Source organism: Centropristis striata, chromosome 7 (genome assembly GCF_030273125.1).
Source record: "Centropristis striata isolate RG_2023a ecotype Rhode Island chromosome 7, C.striata_1.0, whole genome shotgun sequence".
NCBI classification, from domain to species: Eukaryota; Metazoa; Chordata; class Actinopteri; order Perciformes; family Serranidae; genus Centropristis; species Centropristis striata.
This window is the reverse complement of record NC_081523.1, coordinates 12518507-12539506: the sequence shown is the minus strand read 5'-3', so window position 1 is coordinate 12539506 and position 21000 is coordinate 12518507. Positions and strand designations below refer to the sequence as shown.

Below are 21000 nucleotides of genomic sequence, written 5' to 3'. Positions count from 1 at the left end.
TACATCGGACTAGACAAGAGTCTGAAACGCCTGTCAAACCCAGGAAATCAGGAGGAGCCAACGTGGGTTTCCTTTTCAAAAACAAACTAAGAAAGCCTGTTAAATCCCAGAGAGATCTGGGCTGAAAGGGGCCAAGTTTTTCCGCTGATCACCCGTGAGACATCTGCATTTCATGAGCCAGGAATATAGGTTTTACTCTTGCTGGGGCACCCAGGAGCAGCCCTTAATCACAAGACAAGTCTACTCTAATGACAGAGTGGGCAGTCACAGTGAAAACCACAGCAACCCAAACTTACACATAGATTACATCAACCAACTTGATGTTATTACCTTGGTAATGGAGCTTTGTGCTATTAGACTGTGTCAATGTCAACTTCAAGTCAAGTCCTGCATAAGGAGGTGTTCTGGGAATAGTGATGCATTGTGATGTACTCAAAAACCTTCTGTTTTTACACCGAGGGAATTCATCTGCTTCCTCTATGCACCGCCATGTAGGCATAAGAAGTATTTGACATTCAAGAGGAGCCACCTACAGCCATGCTATTGACTAAAAAAACTGTAGAGTGGTATACTTATGCAGCTCCACAGTTCTGCAGCATCAGCCATTTCAGCCGAAGCGTTCACTTCCCTAATCCAGTTTTTACTCCATATGTTAGGTATAATTCACACTGCTACTTCCTATCTCCTCCCCCTGAATGTACCGCCTGTCTACGAGGAGACCTGTAGAGCATGTCTGATGGGTTTTTCAGAAGTGTTTGATGTATGTGCAAGACTGCAATACTTTTAGAAAGAGGCATTGGTATGATGGTCTACATAATTCAGTGTAAATTCCTTACATTATGTTTAGAGCTTCCATGAGTTGTGTGGGCACTTTACAGAAGGAAATGAAATATCTATCCTTTTCTGTCGTATTAGGCAGACAAAAACTCAGGTTTATGACTTAGTCTGAGAGCACTACCTGCTGGTGAAACATTGCACTACCTCGTATACCTCTTAACCTGCCTAGTATAGATACTTTTTTTTAAAAAGGTTGCAACTCCATAAAACTGCTATGAAACAGAAAGACAAACATGTGGACAATTTAGAAACCCCATTGCTCCAAACTTGCATGTCTTAAGAGGAAACCCACAACATCTGGAGAAAAACTTAGCACAAGGAGAACATGCACAGCAGTATACATTGTTCCCTGTAAATTTCAAAACAATTCCTTAAAAAGTGCAAATTAAATGTTTTTAGTATATAATATACATATATTTATTTTATTTCTTTGGTGATTTAGAGCAGGAAAAAACAGTTTGATCTCGTTAAAAAAAAAAAATTCACAAACATCCCACACATTCACATTGTAAAATTAAAAAAAAGCAGTCATAAATATAAAAATGATATTATATGCACATTAAGGCACACACAGACATTCACAGGCAGACAAAACAAACATATTTTTCCATTACAAAAATGGCAGAGACACACGTAACCATTCACATGTACAAATATTTTGTTAATGTTACAGAACATTATTGCAGCCGATGGGGCCCTCCATATTCTTTGGTCCACTGGTGACATTAAAGATGTAAAAACACGAATAAATCCATTGTATTGTTGAGTAACTTTTCATCTTCAAAGCATTCCGTTTAGACAGTCTGTGATTGTGGCTGGTCTCCTGTTGAACATACAATAATAATACATGCAGAGCACTGCTGGGACAGGCAACAGCATCATATTTTACCTGTATTTTACAAGTAAGGAGATCAAGAGCAGCTTGAAAATAAATTATATGCATCTGTGCCTAAACAGCCGCTACGTTCAAGTCTTTTTGAGTGTTTCACAAAATACATTCTCTCAAAGGCTGATTTCAGTTGACCACAATAACAAAAAAATTAAGAAGAAGAAAAGAAAGAAGAGAAATTACCTAGAAAACCATTACAGGCTACAGCAACAGATGAGAGCAAGACACTTTGGTGTGTAATTATGAACAGCACTGCAGTTATTGTAAACATGCTTTAGCAACTAATTGTAAGTAATTCACTGAAACGCATGAGCACAAAATACAGGCTTTGTCTGTAACTAATTAGAGTGAAATCTCCCATATTAATCTGCAAAAAATCACACAAAAGAAATATCCATTTGAATTATTTTTTTAGAAATACCTTTGTATAGAAATCTATCCACAAACATTTATCTGGACGAGACATTGATAACATCCATCGACGGCTGGAGCTAATGAAAGGTGGTCATTTAGTACTTAGGTGCTACCACAAAGAAGGTCTCCAGCAGTTAATTGAGCAATTTGGTCAAATTTACCAAGACACGGGTGTATTGTTAATCTGAAATCTAAATAACTCCTTTTAGCAAAGCAAAAAATCATAGTGATTAGGTTTGATGACTGTAGAAAGATTCTTTAGAGAGGTTTACAGTTCTGTAAGTATGTAAATAACATGTGTATAACATTCTGCTAATGTAAATTATCAGTTCATTGTATGATCAGATATTGCCAGTTCTGCTCTGAATACTTGGATGTCTTGAAATAAAATAAACATAGTTAAAAGTTTGAGGACTTCAATATAAATGCATATGCATGCATGCTCATTAAATCGAAGTCCAGCTTAAAACAGCACAACAACATAATGGATTCCTTTACATAACATAAGCGCTATAATTTCACAACAGCTTGTTTTCTATGAATAAGGAACACTTATGGTGATTTTAAATAGCACAGATGGTGTACTAAGGTATTAGACAACAGTCATGAATGTATTATTTGAAAAGCTAAGGACACAAAAAAAAACTTCCGCAGTTTGAAAAAGAATGATAAGTGTACTTTTTGCTTTTCCAGTAGCCAGCTGAAAGTATTTTTTCCACATTGGCATTGTTATAAAACAGTTCCCCATGATAAGAAAAGTCATGTTTCAACATCTTTTTAAAAGGCACTTCATAGGATTCCGTCGTCATCCAAAATGCAAGAAAACTGCAGGTTATCCTCTTGGTTTGTTTGATGAGTTTTCTCTTGTGCTTTTTCCTTGGGGAATCTTTTTTTTTTCTCTTTCCGCACAAGCATCAGCCATGTGTTCTTGTCCCAGGGAAGCTGTGCCATGTTACATGGCAATTACTGTCTCTTCCACTTTGGTTCAGTCCTGTCTCTTCTTCCCCGGTAGAGCGGACTGTGAAAACGGATGGTCTCATCTGGCCATCTCTTGAAGTTATTAATGCTGTAGAGAGTGGTGTGTTGATGTCTTCTGATAAAAGTCCTCTGATAGCTCGATGCTGTTAGAAAATAAACATATATCAGCTCTCAAATAATGATAGTGCTTGTTTAAATGCTGTTCAGTGAGAGACAAACAGAACAATCTGTTGACAGCAATACTTGTTGTACTTACGGTTCATGCAGGTGATCTTAGGGCTATCCCATAGTCCATTCCCACGACAACGGATAGTTGGGACGTGCCTCTGAATAAACCCTGACCGGCACTGGTACCTCACCAGCGAGTTGATCTCATACTTCTCACGCTTCTTACCAAAGGTGTGTGCGTTCTCCACCAGAGGGGGCTGGTTACAGGCCACTGAGAAGCAGAGGGGAAGATGACATTAAAGTGAGGAATTTTACACTGACAGAACACTTGTATTTCCCCATCTCTAAATCAATACATTCTGTAAAGTAAGAGAGGATTTGTGCAAACACAAAACTCTTTTTACCTGTGCCCTTTTTGCAAGTGAAGGTGAGGTGGTAGTTGCAAGGAACATCGTTCCACTGGCCGTCCTCGTGCCATATCATCACAACACAGTCCTCGCCGGAAGAGAAGAAGCTGTCAGGCTGGTTGGGCCTCCAGTTTTCATATTGCTGAAATAAGAGCAGAATAAAAGAGTAAGACATTACAATGGCATTGTGTCCTTTAGGGAATCATTCTTTGAATATAAATGCATCTTATGATGGTTATGGTAATCAAACTGTTTGCTTGTTTTTCTCTCACTTACTGCAATTGCTATTACTCTTTTCCTAGTGTTATTGTTCCTGTTATGGGAAGCACCTTGGGCTTCATCTTTGCCTGAAATGAACTATACGGACTTCACATACAAATCAAGTGCAATAATTCAATTTGTCACACTGTTGTTAGATATATGTATATTGGTACATATCTCTATTTACTTCACATGCATTCTATATTTAATATTTATTTTTTATTTCTATTTGTACATATCTTAATTCACTTGCAGACTTGCATTTGTATTTTATATTGTTGTATATTTAGTATAGAATGCTTTTCCCCCCTGTTTTTTAAACCTTTTTTTTAATTTACAGAATTACTTATACAGCAGCAACTGTAAAAAAGCAATTTCTCCCTGGGGATCAATAAAGTATTTCTGATGCTGATTCTGATATACGAATAAGCAACAAGTATGTACATTTAGTCTGCCTGATAAAAAGCATGAAATCAAACTGAAGACAAAAGAGGTTACCAAATCAGCACATGCTCTCTTGCAAACACCTACAGTATATCCTTCCACATAAGTGATCTCCCCAAAATAGAGCTCCTGTACTATTTTTGGCAGCAGTTGACAATCACTGTGATTTTAACTGAAGGCCACAAGAGGGAGCAACTGTATGTTTGTAAGTGTTCAATCAACTTTATCATAATTCAGCTCTGAGTGACACTTGCAGAGTCTGTTTAACTAGAGGCAAAGAAACCACCACATTTATAAAATGGCCTTAATTATGTTCAGTCAATCTCACACTAAGCTACAAAATAAGTGAAAAAATTACAAAAAAAACCCCCACACAATTACAAGTTACTTCATATACGAGACATGATAGGTATCCAGTAAATGCTACTGGTACCAGGATAGAGGGTTTCGTCATGATGGAAAACTATAAGCATTATGTCATTACATCATGCAGTCTGCATGCCTAGCATTACATGTGTAACTCTGCAGGCGCAAAAATACATACAAACACAGATGTACATTTACACATAAATACAGTATACACACAGCTGTAGTGCTGTGGGGCATTCAACCAGGAGTGGATGCTACCTGCAGTCTTTCAGCGCATTCTAGGTTCAAACAGCCTCTTCAAAGCTGTGACCCCCCACTCCTCCAATCATGCCCAGAGGCTCCGCTACTCTGTCATTATGGTTGAAAAACACACACGGACTTCCTGTTCAGCACTCTTCAAGTTAACAAATGGGTGACCCATCAGCTGCACAGCAGGCCTGCATCCTCCTCAAAATAATCAAACAAACTTTGATCACCCACACTCATATATACACGCACACACACATATGCACACACACAACCAAAGATACACCAAGTTGTCTGTTTCAGTGCCCCACTGTTGCGATCAATCAAATTTATTTCAATGTTTCTAAAATATAAATGTATCACATTTTTTAACAGTATTATACTTAAATCCAGTGGAGGTGACCACCCACCCGGACCCCCTGGGCAGCTTCTGTCCAGTGTTTCTCTTTCTGCAGCCAAGCACAGGTGCTGTCCATCTGTGTGTCTGCCTGCCTGGTGGCCCTTCCCCCGGGTGGCTGCCTGCTGGCCGGACCTTCTCATGCATGTGGGGGTTGAAAAGGGACCATACCTGTCTACGCCTGCCAGACTCCTCTACACAGTGTCACTCACACCCTCATCCCCCTCAAACTCTCAGCTGAGACAGGGTCCCCATAGGCAGCCTTTGCTTATCTTTTTACCCCCAGGCTGCCTCTATGCTTCCCCCCATCTCTAGTCCTGGAGGAATATCTTTGAAGTTAGGGCATCAATCTATACGACACGGATGCACATAGTAATTAGCCACTTTCCTGTCCAGTGAGGGGGATCCTCAGCAACAACAACCACTATACCAAACACGCTCCCACTTGTGAGCTGTTTTATAAACACAGCCGTTATGAACACCTTACTTTTCCTCCCCTCACCTACTCTTTTATGACTGGATTAGCATCTTTGCAGCTATTGATTTCCTGCACTGTAATCATACATATTAAAAGGTGTTGCCTTATATTATGTGCTCCATCAGATTTATTACCAGAGCAGTAACCCACCAGGGTGTAGCGATATGAGGCAGACGAGAGTGCGTCATGAGAAAGTCACCACAGCCCTTTAAAAGAACATCTCTCCCCAGATGACTGTATCTGTCATCTGCATCTTTCCCAAATATTTACATGGTCTCTGTGCCACGTTTGTTGAGACAAAAATATGTGAGAAAGCAACCTATCTTACCACAGGGCGGCCGTCAGTCCAGCGGAAGTCACTGTCAAACATCTTATCATTCAGGCCAATCCACTGGTAGTCAAGTCCAAGTTCTGCCATACAGGGTAGAGTAACACAGCAGATTACATTTCTCTGTTGCCATATGTCCTTTTTAGGACACAGAAAGTGCAAGAGGAAGACAAAGATAATAAAGTTATTTTCAAAGCCTGAATCATTTTTTCTGAATTCACTGTACAGCTACATTTGTATATTTAATGTGACTTTAAAGGAGATCTTTTATTGTTTCAATGGTATCATGTACATTTCATAAAGTAGGTTCTTCCCGTTCTTCTTGTTTATTATCGACAACTTTAACTTACTGTTGACATATTGTTGCTCCTCATGAGAGAGGATGCTGGTGAGATGAGCCCCGTGCATGCGACACTCTCTCTCTGCTGTGTCCCAGTTTCTTCTGTGGGGGAAGTGCTTGTAGCAGTGGCCCTGAAACTTGTGCCAGCCGTAGTCACATGTTTCTGTATCTGGTGGCAGAGAGAACAAGAAGGAATAAGGCATACAGGGAAAAAAAAACAAGTAGATTTGCAACAGATGAAATGTATTAACAGTTTCAAAGGGCAACATTTTTACTTCCAAGCATCAGTCTATTTACCTCACCACCTTAATATCCATGACATCATCTACTGCATCTACATTACTTTTAACACCTGAGTATGCCTGCCCTTTAGACCTGCTGTTATCTCTGACTACTGTCTCTAATCAAGATGAAAGAGGAACAATGTGATGGATTAGTTCCTACAGCCCCTTACATCAGCATGATAAGGACGTGGAGGCAAACAACCAATTAAGTGCTAATTACGACTAAAAGGTGTGATTATAATGCTAAAGCAGATGGTCCAAAACCAAATTGGTTAATTAAGATTCCAAATTACAGTCGGGTAAATGAATAGAGCATGAACTATGCATTTGTAAACAGGTAACATTTTTGTCAGACCCAGAAACTTTTTTTCAGAAACTTGGGATTGGGATAAGGTGAGCTGTTTAAAAAATGTGTGTATATTTCCACATCATTCCACCAAAGATTGGAGATTTTTTCTCTGTCACACCTTGAAACTACCCTCATTCTGCCGCTACAGATGGTATGTGTCGCAGCATACACTGCAGCAGCTCAGTTTACTGTCTGTTCCTCCTTCCTGTTCTCAGTCCTACGTCCAAACTTTAACAGACAAAAACAGAGGCAGAGTCTTTCTGGTTTGTCCCTCCTCAAGTTACTTTTCTCCCTTTCTGCTGCCAGAACTTTCAAAGACAGCAGCTGTGAGTGCAGTGAATGGGTGTGATTCAGTGATGAGTGATCCCAACAACATTTAGGATGTAGACTCTGGTCAAGAGAAAAAAGCCAAGGCAGATGATGTCCTAGGTTAAGAACTTGGGATGAAAGTGGGGCGTAACTAGGAAAGTTAAGTAAAATTATGGGGGGCTTTAGAATAAATTAATCTATATTCCATGTATGCCTTGTGTAGATACGTTTGGTAACTACATAGATTTTAATGTGTAGTCTATTTGTCTTATCCTAGATGGAAATATCAGTGACTTTATGTCTAGCAGACCTGCAGTGAAGAGTTCACCACATCTGACCTGGCACTGAGGAATGACTGTCTGAAATACGGTATACTGAAAATGTGTCAACTGTCTGTGTGTCTGAAACTTGTGGAAACTATAGCTCAAGGGTGCTTTAAGTATTTTCTGACATGACAGACCTTCAGGCAATCCTAAAAACAGACTGTAAATAATGATTGTGATGAGATAAATATGGTGTGTATGACTCAGATAATGCCCTGGAGAAACCTAAGACAATACACTAAAATTGTATTTCTGTGTATTGGAATGACTCATAGTCTATTTTTTCTGGTTTCTTTCCCAGGGACTCAGGTGAGTGATTGGATTAATTATCTAAACACATTACCAAAAGCAGACCTGCCTATGAGGTTACAATTGTTTATTCTGTCATTTGAAAAATAGTTCAAGCTGAGTCAGTTTAAATGGATGGTTGAAACAATTTGCAACACTAATGAAATGAACAAGCGTTTGTTAATCTGAAACAGAATACTGGGAAAGACAAGAATTCATCAAATTTAAAACAAACTTACCCTCCTCACAGTACTGCCCAGAGTAGCTTGGGAGGCACACACATGTAAAGGAAGCCAGCCCATCAACACATGTACCTCCATTGCGGCAAGGGTTTGAATGGCACTCATCAACATCTACATAACAAACAGATATAATGAATAACAAAAAAGTACCAAAACCACATCTTTTTTCCAACTCTTAAGATTGATGTGATGCTTCCTGGGTGAAAGCTAAGGCATAGAGAAACTGATAGTATCCTACCTGTTTCACAGCGATCACCACCGTAACCAGGAGCACAACTACATGTATAGATGCTGCCCTTCTTGTAGCAAGTTCCTCCATTCAGACAAATATTTTGTGAACATTTGTAAACTTCTGGTTCGAGAAAAAAAAGCAAGACAAAACTTTTATTTAATAAAAAAGGACATTTTTACAGACTTTTGCTGTATTTGAATGAAAAGCATTTTAAGAAACGTACCTGGGATTTCAACAGTCTCGCCAAAGACAGTGTGTCCCAAATTGATTCCTGCGCCAGATATCGTAGCTGTTTCTCCCCCTCTCTGTGGTGGTTCTCCTTCAATGAGTGGAATGCCACTGTCTGGTTTGTCTTCCTCCTCAGAGAAAGATGATGGAATTGTGGCTACAGATGCAATTAAAACAGGCTGGCTTTGTGCTTCAGCTGGTGTCATTGTTGTGAACTCTGTATGAGTCCTTGTGGGTATTTCAGTGTGAGGAGACACATCTCCCTCAATTTTGCTCACACCTTCTTCTTTCCCAGTAGGGCTATCAACACTAGTGGACTTTGAAGCTGCGGTTGCATTTACCTTGAATACAGTCTGGATTTCATCTGGGGTCAGAGAATGGTCTTCCACACTGTTATTAGGTTTCTTTGTAGTCGTCATCCCACCAGACACACTCTCAGAGCTGACAGATGCACTCTCAGGACTGATAGACCCACTTTCATCCCCACTGCTGAGGATGAAGGATGACTTAGTTGTGGCAGGCAGAAGCTCAGAGGTGATGTTCTCAACCTTGTCCCCATCCGGTTTAACAGTACCTACTGTGGACATGCTTTCTTCTGAGCTGCTGCTTTCCGAAACACTCTCAGAGCTAGAGGAGGAGGATGCACTGGCTGCAGGTGAGGCAGACGGCAAGACAGTGATAGCTGCTGCTACAACAGGCGACTTGGTTGTCTGTTCTTCTGAGCTACCTTCAGTACTGCTCATTGAGTCAATAGGCAGACTCTCAGATGTTTGAGAAACAGCAGGTGGGGGAGTAATGAACACTTTTCCATCTTTTGGTGTTGTAGCTGTTGTTGTTTCTGTAATCTGGCTTGCTTCATGACTAAACACAGGGCGAGTTGTGGTCAGTGATATATCCTGAGAAGAAAGATCAGGACGGTGTGTTTCTGCGATCACTGACCTGGCTTGTTCAAATGGCTCCTGGGGAGTAGTTAGTTGTTGTACAGGGGAAGCTGTTGTGATATATATGACCATAACATCAGGCTGTGAAACTGCTGTTCCTGAAAGGACCTTTGAAGTAGCTTCAGATGGAATGTTTTCACCAGGCATTGTGGTGACCTCTATTTTAGTCTCTGAGCTTGCAGAGATTTCTGCAGCACGTGTAACACCAGTGGGCTGTGTGCTTGTTGGGTCTATATCTTCTGTCTCTTCGCTTTCGGAACCGGTTGATCCTGAGTCAAGAGATGTTGATGCCTTTGGTGACTCTGCGGTGGTGGTCAAAGCAGGGTACTGTGTTGCATTAGATTCAGTGATGGAGGTCTCAGGTGACTTCTGACCTGAAGTTTGTTCATATGTAGATGATTCTGGCTTGTCTGTTTGGGATTTTGCCATCTCAGTTGATGGAGTGCTGGTAATAATATCCGATGCAACAGTACTGGACAGGGATGAAACAGCTGGGTTGACAGTGTCAGAACTGGTGACATTAGTTATCATGTCACCCGAACCTTCTTCTGGATCAGTAACATCTGAAATGGAAGCCACCAGGGGAGTCTCAGTGATGAACAGTGAAAACATAGTTGGGGAAAGAATCTTTTCTGTTTGCAATGAAAGTGAAGAAGCTGTAGCCTCTGGAGTTTGTTCATTTGAACTCTCAGCAGATGTTTCCCCTAAGCTTGAATCTGTAGAAGATGCAGTTTCTTCTTCAGGTTTTCGAGTTGTATAATCCACCTCAGCAGGCTCTGTCCCTCTAGAATCTACAGTTTCATCTGTAGGCTGTGAAGTTATTGCAGCATCAGTAGACGTTTTACTATCTTCAACTGTGCTAGCTTCAGCATCAGAAGGTGTAACACCAGTGGGCTGCGTCTCTTCACTTTCGGAACCTGTTGATCCTGACTCAAGAGATGTTGATGCCTTTGGTGAGTCTGCAGTGGTGGACACAGCAGGGTACTGTGTTGCATAAAATTCAGTGATGGGGGTCTCAGGTGACTTCTGACCTGAAGTTTGTTCATATGTAGATGATTCTGGCTTGTCTGTTTGGGTTTTTGCCATCTCAGATGATGAAGTGCTGGTTATAATATCTGACTCAACAGTACTGGACAGGGATGAAACAGCTGGAGTGACAGAACTTGTGACACTAGTCATCATGTCACCTGAACCTTCTTCTGTTAAATTGATAATACTTGTTTCTGTTAATACAGGGACCTCTTCGCTCTCTGATGATGATGTTTCATAACCTGAACCTGCTGTATTTGTTGAAGTGTCTGTCTCAGGTGACACTGCAGTTGATTTCTCAGTGCCAGAGGGAGAAGTGGAAGTCTGTTCACTCTGTCCTGTCACCATTTTGGGTGATGTTGTTGATGACTCTTCAGAGGCCACTCGATCAGTAACATCTAAAATGGAAGCAACCAGTGGAGTTTCAGTGCTTAACTGTGAAGACACAGTTGGGAAGGGAATCGTTTCTGTCTGCAATGACAGTGGAGAAGCTGTAGCCTCTTGAGTTTGTTCACTTGAACTCTCTGCAGATGTTTCCCCTGAGCTTGAATCTGTAGAAGATGTAGTTTCAACGGCTGAAGTTTCTTCTTCAGGCTTTGCAGATATGTCAGTTGCAGGTTTTGGAGTTGTATTATCCACTCCAGCAGGCTCTGTCCCTCTAGAATATACTGTTTCATCTGTAGGCCGTGAAGTTATTGCAGCATCAGTAGATGTTTTACTATCTTCAACTGTGCTAACCTTAGCATGAGCACGTGTAACACCAGTGGGCTGTGTCTCCTTGCTTTCAGAACCTGTTGATCCTGACTCATGAGATGTTGCTGCCTTTGGTGAGTCTGCAGTGGTGGTCACAGCAGGGTACTGTGTTGTATTAGATTCAGTGATGGAGGTCTCGGGTGACTTCTGACCTGAAGTTAGTTCATATGTAGATGATTCTGGCTTGTCTGTTTGGGATTTTGCCATCTCAGTTGTTGACGTGCTGGTAATAATATCCGATGCAACAGTACTGGACAGGGATGAAACAGCTGGGGTGACAGGGTCAGAACTGGTGACATTAGTTATCATGTCACCCGAACCTTCTTCTGGATCAGTAACATCTGAAATGGAAGCCACCAGTGGAGTCTCAGTGCTGAACAGTGAAGACACAGTTGGGGAAGGAATCTTTTCTGTTTGCAATGAAAGTGAAGAAGCTGTAGCCTCTGGAGTTTGTTCATTTGAACTGTCAGCAGATGTTTCCCCTGAGCTTGAATCTGTAGAAGTTGCAGTTTCTTCTTCAGGTTTTCGAGTTGTATAATCCACCTCAGCAGGCTCTGTCCCTCTAGAATCTACGGTTTCATCTGTAGGCTGTGAAGTTATTGCAGCATCAGTAGAAGTGGAAGCCATCAGGGGAGTCTCAGTGCTGAACAGTGAAGACACAGTTGAGGATGGAATATTTTCTGTTTGCAATGAAAGTGGAGAAGCTGTAGCCTCTTGAGCTTGTTCACTTGAACTCTCAGCAGATGTTTCCCCTGAGCTTGAATCTGTAGAAGATGCAGTTTGAACACTTGAAGTTTCTTCTTCAGGTTTTGGAGTTGTATAATCCATCCCATCTTTAGGGCGTGAAGTTAATGCAGCATCAGTGGATGTTTTATCTTCAGCTGTGCTACCTTCAACATCAGTTGTATTTTCTTTGGTTATAGGTGCTTTGCTTGGTGCTTCAGCTGTCTCATCATCCAGTGACGTGGTTGTAACTCCAGTTGGAGGAGTAACATCACTAGGTCCAAAGTGCTGGCTTGACTCCTCACTGGGGAACATCGGGCTGGTTGTAGCCAACACAGATTTCTCAGAGATGTCAGTCTGGGGATGATCAGTGAATGTGATCTCAGACCTGGCCTGTTGGAAGGACACCTCAGATGGTGTTGTATCTGGTTCTGGTACAAAAGTGGTGACAAACTGAACTATCACATCAGGCTTTGAAGTGCTTTGTAGAGAAGACAACGTTGACGTTGCACCATCTGTGGCGGGTGAAACTGTTTCTGACAATGATGCTTTCTCTACCGCTGAGGTTACCTTATTCATTTCATCCTTTTGGGTCATTGCAGTTGGTTTATCTGTGCTGAACTGAGGGGAGACTGGAGTGGCTGCAGTCTTTTCACTCTCAGATGACACTGTCTTAGGTGATGCAGTTGTGGTATCTGGGATCTCATCCCCAGAGCCCCCCTCACTTGCAACATCTGTGCTACTTGTTACTGAAAATGGATCTTTGCTGTAAGGAGCTGTCACAGGCTCTGTACCATGACTCCGTTCATCCTTCCCAGTAACATCAGGAGATGATGTGACAGTTGGCTTCTTTGTGCTATAAAGACTGGAAGCAGCACTTGATACTGCAACTTCAGTCTCCCCAGTGGCAGGTTCAGCTGTGTTACCTGAAAATGTTACTTGTGCGGCCTTTACTGTTGAGGCTGTCAGTATACCAGAAGTTTGATCACTTGAAGTGTCAATACCAGTCACATCTGTCACCTCTGTGTCAGATGGTAGCACTGTGCTATAGAAAGAAGAGGAAGCACTTGTAGGGGACTTTGTAGACTCTCCTGTGGCAGTTCTAGGTGAGGTTGGAGAGATGTGCCCTGCCTTATCTGTTATTGGAATCCCGTCATCTGTATGTCCTGTATCAGGGGCAACAGTTGGTTTCTCAGTGCTGAAAAGTGAAGAGGCTGTAGATTTCACTGTTTTTTCAGATGCTGTCCAGTCATTATCTCCTGAATATTCATCATCTGATGCTGTACTGGTTAATTTAGCTGTGCCAGGTTCAGTGGACACTGGTGTTTGTGGGGTGACATCAATTGAAGGTGCAGCAGTCTGTGTGGAAATGGTTGAACTTGAGATCCCATCTGCTGTGCCATAACTTGTGGATGTAACGACAGTGGGTGTGGAGGTTGGAGATTTTTCTTTATCAACTGTGCTGATCATATACTCCTCGCTGGACACCGGAGAGACTGAGCCTGTGTCTGTTGTCTCAGTTGAAGTTTGAGAAGACAAAGATGACGAAGCAGCAATCTCAGTGATAGACTCAGCAGTGTCCTCACCCGATCCATCATCACTCACTAGCTCTGGAATTGGTTTGGTTTGAGTCTCAGTGGGGGAAGTTGTATGTGGTGTTGTTAAATCATATGTTTCTTTAGAGCTTGGCTTTGTGGACAGAGTATTAGCTGGGGTGGCTTGTGGTGTGGATGTAACAATCTCTTCACTTGATGTCTTCATACTGGACACATCTTCCACAGTTGATGGTTTTGAAGTGGGCAGCAAAGATTCAGAAGATGCTGAGGCGAATGATGAATCGGTGGCTGAGGTTGCATGTAAAGTTACTGGTGTAGGAGTAAAGAAGGTGGCACTATCTGTCCCTGAACCCTCTGATTCGTCTGTTACTGCCAGTGTTTGAGTCATTGTAACTGGTGAGACACCTCCAGCCTCTTCCGTCTGGATGGTTGGATTAAATGAAGAAGGAACTATGGAGATAGTATCTACATCAATGATATTATCTTCTTTGGTGATAGGCTCAGGAGTAGAGCTGCCTTCCTTCATACTGTGTGTCACTGCTGAGAACAGTTCATCTTCATTTGTTGCCTCCTCTGTGAATATGATGGTTGTGCTGGTTGATGGTTTAGACACATGCAGGACCATGGTAGGTGTTTGTTCAGTTAGGTCAGTCTGGGTTTGGCTGCTACTGGGAGTAATGATCACAACCTGTTGGTCTGTAACGCTGTGATATATAATGGAGGGAATAGGGGTGGTCATTGATGTAATTTCATCTTGCTTATGTTCACTGCTAGAGCTTTCTGTGGTGAAGTCAACTGCAGAGTGATCACTAACTGAAGCGTCAATTGTATGGGGGGACATAGTTGTATAGGAGGATTGCATTATGTGCTCAGCTACAGTAACTTCATCTTTTCCAGTGCTTGAAACAGGAGACTCTGTCGCTTCAGAAGAGATGGAGCTTTCTGTATGTGGAGTAATTTCACCTTCCTGTGAGGAAACCTGGTCATCAGAGGTTGATGTGACTGAAACAAAGGTTTCCGTTTCACCTGTTGCTTCTCCAAATGTGCCAGTGTACACCACTGATGGCTTTGAGGTGAACATCTCAGTGTGTTGGTCACCAGAACTCACTCCCTCTGTCACAGTATAAGCTGGACTTGGTGTTGATTTATCAGTCGCAGATATAGACATGCTAGCTGACTGGGCAGATGTGACAGCATGTGATGTCGTTATGTTTTGCTTCTCAGTGCTGTAGAGAGAAGAAGCTGCAGTTACAGCAGATTTTGGAATATCAGATGGTCCACTTTCATGAGATGATGTTGTTGTTTTAGGTTTCTCTGTGCTGAACAGGGAAGAGGCTGTGCTCATTGGAGGTGGTTTCTCAGTGCTGTAACGAGAAGAAGCTGCAGTGCCAGTAGGTTTCAGGTTAATGTCAGTGAACTTATCTGTTGTTTCATCACTTGAGCTCTCCTGAGTGACAGCAACAGAAAAAGATGACAAAGTGATTCCTTTTGTAGCTGCTACAGTAGTGGACATCGCTGGAGAACTTGTGAGAAATGTAGTTGATCCGTCAGAAATGTCAGTACCTGAACTCTCATCCTCATCTGTAAAGGACCCGCTGCCCTGCTCAGTGCTTGTCATGTGTGGGGATTGGGTTGACGATATAAATTCCTTGGTAAGCTGTGTACTGGACTGTTTTGTGGATGCAGCACTTAATGTGTCAGATGTGCTCTTAGTTTCATATGTTTCAGTCTCATCTGTGGCCACAGTGAATTCAACCTGTGGTTGTGTGGTAGTCTCAGTGGATACCTCTGCACCGGATCCATCTGCACTTGATACCAAATCCTCATCATCAGATGAGGCACCAGAGCTCTCCAAGTCAATGAAAGTAGAGGTTTCTTTTGTGGGGATTGCCAAAGGTTGAGAGGTTTCAAGTGTATAGAGATTACTTGGGACTGTTGTAAATTGACTATCACTTGAACTTTGTTCCTCAACAAATGTGGATGTAACTGATGGTCTAAATGTTGTTGTTTGTCCAACAAAGGGTTGCTCAGACGCTGCTGATGTTTCAAAGGGAGTTTCATATGTGGATGCAGATGTGTCATCTCCTGAGCTCTCTGCTTCAGAAAAATCACCACTTCCTGACTCAGACACTGATGCTGTAACTGCCTCAACTGTGGTGGAAAATTGGGTCGCATCTGTAGACTCTTTTGTCATGAGCTGTGGTGAGGTCTGGGTTGATGATTCAACAGCAGGCTGTGATGTGCTTTGAGTATCAGCTGTCTCACTTTCATCTGTAGAGAATAGGAATGTTCTTGGAGATTCGCTAGAGGCAGTTAGTGGCAGTGGTGTTGGTTTCTCTGTACTGTAGAGAGAAGAAGCTACAGTTATATGAGATTTTAAAACTTCAGTTGTTTCAGTTCCAGCGAACGCTGTGATCGATAGGGTCCCCTCTGTGTTAAGCATTGAAGTCATTGTTGTAGCTGCACTTCCTGTTGCTTCTGTGGGAACCTCTGTAAGAGTAACTGATGTGTCATCTGCTGCGGTTGCCTTTGTTGTTTCTGCAGTCACTGCCACTGGTGTCTCTGTACTAAACATGGAAGAAACTGTGGTAAAAGCGGTGATGGTAGGCTTAACAGTTGTTCTCACAAAGGTAGGTAAGGATTCAATTAATGTGAAGTCTGAGCTGATGCTGTAGTCCACTCCGTCATCTATTGAGAGAGTGACACTTGGGAAATCTGTGCTGGCAACAGAAGAAGCTGTCACATCAGAGGTCTGAGCAAACATATCAATGGTTTGGTCCCCGGAGCCCTCTTCATGCAATGTGCTAGTTGAAACAGCTGTTGGTTGGTCAGTACTGTGCAGAGATGAAGTAACATCTGTTGTTGCAATTGAAGCTGCTTCACTTGAACTTGCAACAGTTGTCATCACTTGATTCCCTGTGCTGAAAACAGTGTCTGTCTCATCAGGGATTGGAGACATTGGATGGATTGTGCCAAGACTTTCAGACGTTCCAGGTGACATTGCTGATGCTGCCTCAGTACTGTAGAGTAAAGATGCACCTGTGACAGAAGTTGCTGTTGGTGACTCTGTGCTGTAGAGAACAGATGTACCTGTGACAGAAGAGGTAGGGGTGAACATGTCAGGGGTTTGGTCACCAGAGCCAACTTCATCTGTTTGAGTGACAATGGAACTTTGTTCCGTCTCATTAGTAACAGGAGAAACAGACGATGTCTCTGTCTGGGCTGTGACGGCACTGTCTTGTTCTCCAACTGGAGTTGCTGTTGACTTCTCAGTGCTGAACAATGCTGTAGAACCTGTAGTATATTTGCTGGACATCTCAGAAGTCTGCTCAACAGAGCTCTCTTCATCTGTTGTTGGGAAAGTAGAACCGGTCTCTGGTGATTCTGATGCTTTCTCAGTCTGACTTGTGGTAACAGTCACTTGGGATTCATGTGACACTGATGTTGGTTTCTCAGTGCTGTATAACGATGAAGTTGCAGTCACAGCTGTTTTTGAAGTAACACTAATTTCAGTCTCTTGTGATGTTGTCACTGATGGTGACTCTGTACTCAACAATAAAGAGACAGTAGTTGCTATTATCATTGACTCTTCAGTGAAATCATCAGTGCTGTCTCCAGAACTCTCTCTATCTGTGGTAATGAGGAAGGATGATGTTTCAGATTTCATGGTTGATCCAATGACTGAAGGAATGGACTCCACCATTGTATTTTCACTACTAATATCTTCACCTATTTCTGAAATAGCAGATGATGTAACAGGATATGTTGCTGTTGGTGCCTCTGTACTGTAGAGAACAGAAGAGGTAGGAGTGAACATGTCAGGGGTTCCATCACCAGAGCCAGCTTCATCTGTTGGCGTGACAATGGAACTTTGCTCTGTAACATCAGTAACAGGAGAGATTGAGGACTTCTCTGTCTGAGCTGTGATGGCACTGTCTTGTTCTTTAACTGGAGGTGCTGTTGGCTTCTCAGTGCTGAACAATGAAGAAGCTGTAGAACCTATAGTTCTGGACATCTCAGAAGTCTGCTCAACTGAGCTCTCTTCATCTGTTGTTGGGAAAGTAGAACCGGACTCTGGTGATCCTGATGCTTTCTCAGTCTGATTTGTGGTCACAGTCCCTTGGGATTCAGGTGACACTGATGATGGTCTCTCAGAACTGTACAAAGATGAAGCTGTAATATCAGTAGATCTTGAGCTATCACTTGTTCTAGTTGCAAATGATGCTGCTGTCACTGCTGTTTTTTCTGTGCTGAACATGGAAGAGATGGTGGTTGATGATGGACCAGCAACTTTGGTGCTTTCATCAGGAAACTCCGTGTCATCAATGATAGGAATGGATGGCTTTATGGAGCTTGGAGATGCAGTAGTGGTTTCCTGTGAGCTGCCAATCACGACAGCTGAGTGGTTGCTTGGATCCACTGTTTGGTCTGTAGTTGGCAAAAAAGACAGTGTGGATGATTCCTCTGTTAGAATTTCAGTTGTTTGCCCAGATGAGCTGACTTCCTCTGTGATTGCAGAACCTGTCTCAGCTCCATCAATGATCTGAATGGCTGCTGCTTTGACTGTGCTTGATAACTTTTGTGGTTGTTGTGTACTTGTCATGTCTGATGCTGACTGTAGAGGGGTAGAGACTGTGGATCCTGGCATTGTGGACTGGCTGGAGAGACCAGTAATTAATGCCATTGATGTTGACAGTAGGTGATGAGTGCTAGAAGGTGGGGCTTCTGTGGTGTGAATTAGTTCACCTGTTGTATTGTGTGTCACCTCGGTCTGCCTTGTGGTTACACTTTCTTGTGATTCAGCTGACATGTATGATGGTTCAGTACTGTATAATGATGAAGATGCAGTGAAAGCTGGTTTTGAAGTAGCACTTGCCTCCGGTGTTACTGGTAATTTCTCAGTCTGACTTGTGGAAACCGTCTCTTTTGTTTCAGGTAACACTGATGTTGGTGTCTCAGTGCTGTATAATGATGAAGCTGTTTTTGAAGTAACACTAATTTTAGTCTCATGTGATGTTGTCACTGATGGTGACTCTGTACTCAACAATGAAGAGACAGTAGTTGCTGTGATGAATGACTCCGGAGTGAAATCGTCAGTGCTGTCTCCAGAACTCTCTCTATCTGTGGTAATGAGGAATGATGATGTTTCTGGTTCCGTGGTTGATCTGCTGACTGAAGGAATGGACTCCATCATTGTAGTTGCACTAGTAATGTCTTGACCATCAATTTCTGAAACAGTAGAGGATGTAACAAAAGATATTGCTGTTGGTGACTCAGTGCTGTAAGGAGATGATTTAGCTGTGACAGAGGAAGTCTGAGTGAACATGTCAGGGGTTTGGTCCCCTGAGCCACCATCATCTGTTGCTGTTAAAGTAGAACTTGTTTGTGCTGTTTGTAGTTCATCTGCTCCACTTGGGGTTATGGTCTCTTGTGTATCAAATGGCACTGGGGTTGGTTTCTCAGTACTAAAGAGAGATGAAGCTGCACTAACAGCTGGTTTTGAAGTAACATTTATTTTAGTCTCAGGTGATGTTGTCACTGATGATGACTCTGTACTCAACAATGAAGAAACAGTAGTTGCTGTGATGAACGACTCTTCAGTGAAATCGTCAGTGCTGTCTCCAGAACTCTGTCTATCTGTGGTAATGAGGAATGATGATGTTTCAGGTTTCATGGTTGATCCTCTGACTGAAGGAATGGATTCCACCATTGTAGACATATTGGTAGCATCATCCTCAATTTCTGTAACAGCAGATGATACAACAGAAGCCAAACTTGGAGACATTGTGATTGAGATTGTGAGCGACTCATTAGAGATTGGAGATACAGATGGTTCTTTAGTAAGTGATGGCAGTTTTGTCTCATCCGTGCCAAGACTTTCAAATGTTTCAGGTGACATTGTCGTTGCTGCCTCAGTGCTGTAGAGTGATGATGCACCTGTGACAGAAGAGGTAGGAGTGAACATGTCAGGGGTTTGGTCGCCAGAGCCAACTTCATCTGTTGTAGAACTTGCCTCTGGTGTTACTGGTAAATTCTCAGTCTGACTTGTGGAAACCGTCTCTTTTGTTTCAGGTGACACTGATGTTGGTGTCTCAGTGCTGTATAATGATGAAGCTGTTTTTGAAGTAACACTAATTTCAGTCTCAGGTGATGTTGTCACTGATGAGGACTCTGTACTCAACAATGAAGAGACGGTAGTTGCTGTGATGAACGACTCTTCAGTGAAATCGTCAGTGCTGTCTCCAGAACTCTCTCTATCTGTGGTAATGAGGAATGATGATGTTTCTGGTTTCGTGGTTGATCCGCTGACTGAAGGAATGGACTCCATCATTGTAGTTGCACTAGTAATGTCTTGACCATCAATTTCTGAAACAGTAGAGGATGTAACAAAAGATATTGCTGTTGGTGACTCAGTGCTGTAAGGAGATGATTTAGCTGTGACAGAGGAAGTCTGAGTGAACATGTCAGGGGTTTGGTCCCCTGAGCCACTATCATCTGTTGCTGTTAAAGTAGAACTTGTTTGTGCTGTTTGTAGTTCATCTGCCCCACTTGGGGTTATGGTCTCTTGTGTATCAAATGGCACTGGGGATGGTTTCTCAGTACTAAAGAGAGATGAAGCTGCACTAACAGCTGGTTTTGAAGTAACATTTATTTTAGTCTCAGGTGATGTTGTCACTGATGATGACTCTGTACTCAACAATGAAGAAACAGTAGTTGCTGTGATGAACGACTCTTCAGTGAAATCGTCAGTGCTGTCTCCAGAACTCTGTCTATCTGTGGTAATGAGGAATGAGGATGTTTCAGGTTTCATGGTTGATCCTCTGACTGAAGGAATGGATTCCACCATTGTAGACATATTGGTAGCATCATCCTCAATTTCTGTAACAGCAGATGATACAACAGAAGCCAAACTTGGAGACATTGTGATTGAGATTGTGAGCGACTCATTAGAGATTGGAGATACAGATGGTTCTTTAGTAAGTGATGGCAGTTTTGTCTCATCCGTGCCAAGACTTTCAAATGTTTCAGGTGACATTGCCGTTGCTGCCTCAGTGCTGTAGAGTGATGATGCACCTGTGACAGAAGAGGTAGGAGTGAACATGTCAGGGGTTTGGTCCCCAGAGCCAACTTCATCTGTTGTAGAACTTGCCTCTGGTGTTACTGGTAATTTCTCAGTCTGACTTGTG

At 42.4% G+C, this 21000-nt stretch overlaps 1 protein-coding gene across 1 annotated transcript in view; it reads right to left on the bottom strand.

The window, feature by feature from the left end:
• Positions 1-2051: 2051 nt before the first annotated feature.
• Positions 2052-21000, bottom strand: part of LOC131974409 (versican core protein-like) — a 55944-nt gene continuing 36995 nt past the window's right edge. The window contains exons 7-13 of the mRNA XM_059336699.1: positions 8590-8703; positions 8349-8462; positions 6567-6725; positions 6217-6299; positions 3691-3835; positions 3375-3557; positions 2052-3261 (exon numbers count right to left, since the gene is read on the bottom strand). Of these exons, the coding sequence (XP_059192682.1) occupies positions 3104-3261; positions 3375-3557; positions 3691-3835; positions 6217-6299; positions 6567-6725; positions 8349-8462; positions 8590-8703 (956 nt within the window). The 3' untranslated portion in view covers positions 2052-3103. The remainder of the gene's footprint in view (positions 3262-3374; positions 3558-3690; positions 3836-6216; positions 6300-6566; positions 6726-8348; positions 8463-8589; positions 8704-21000) is intronic.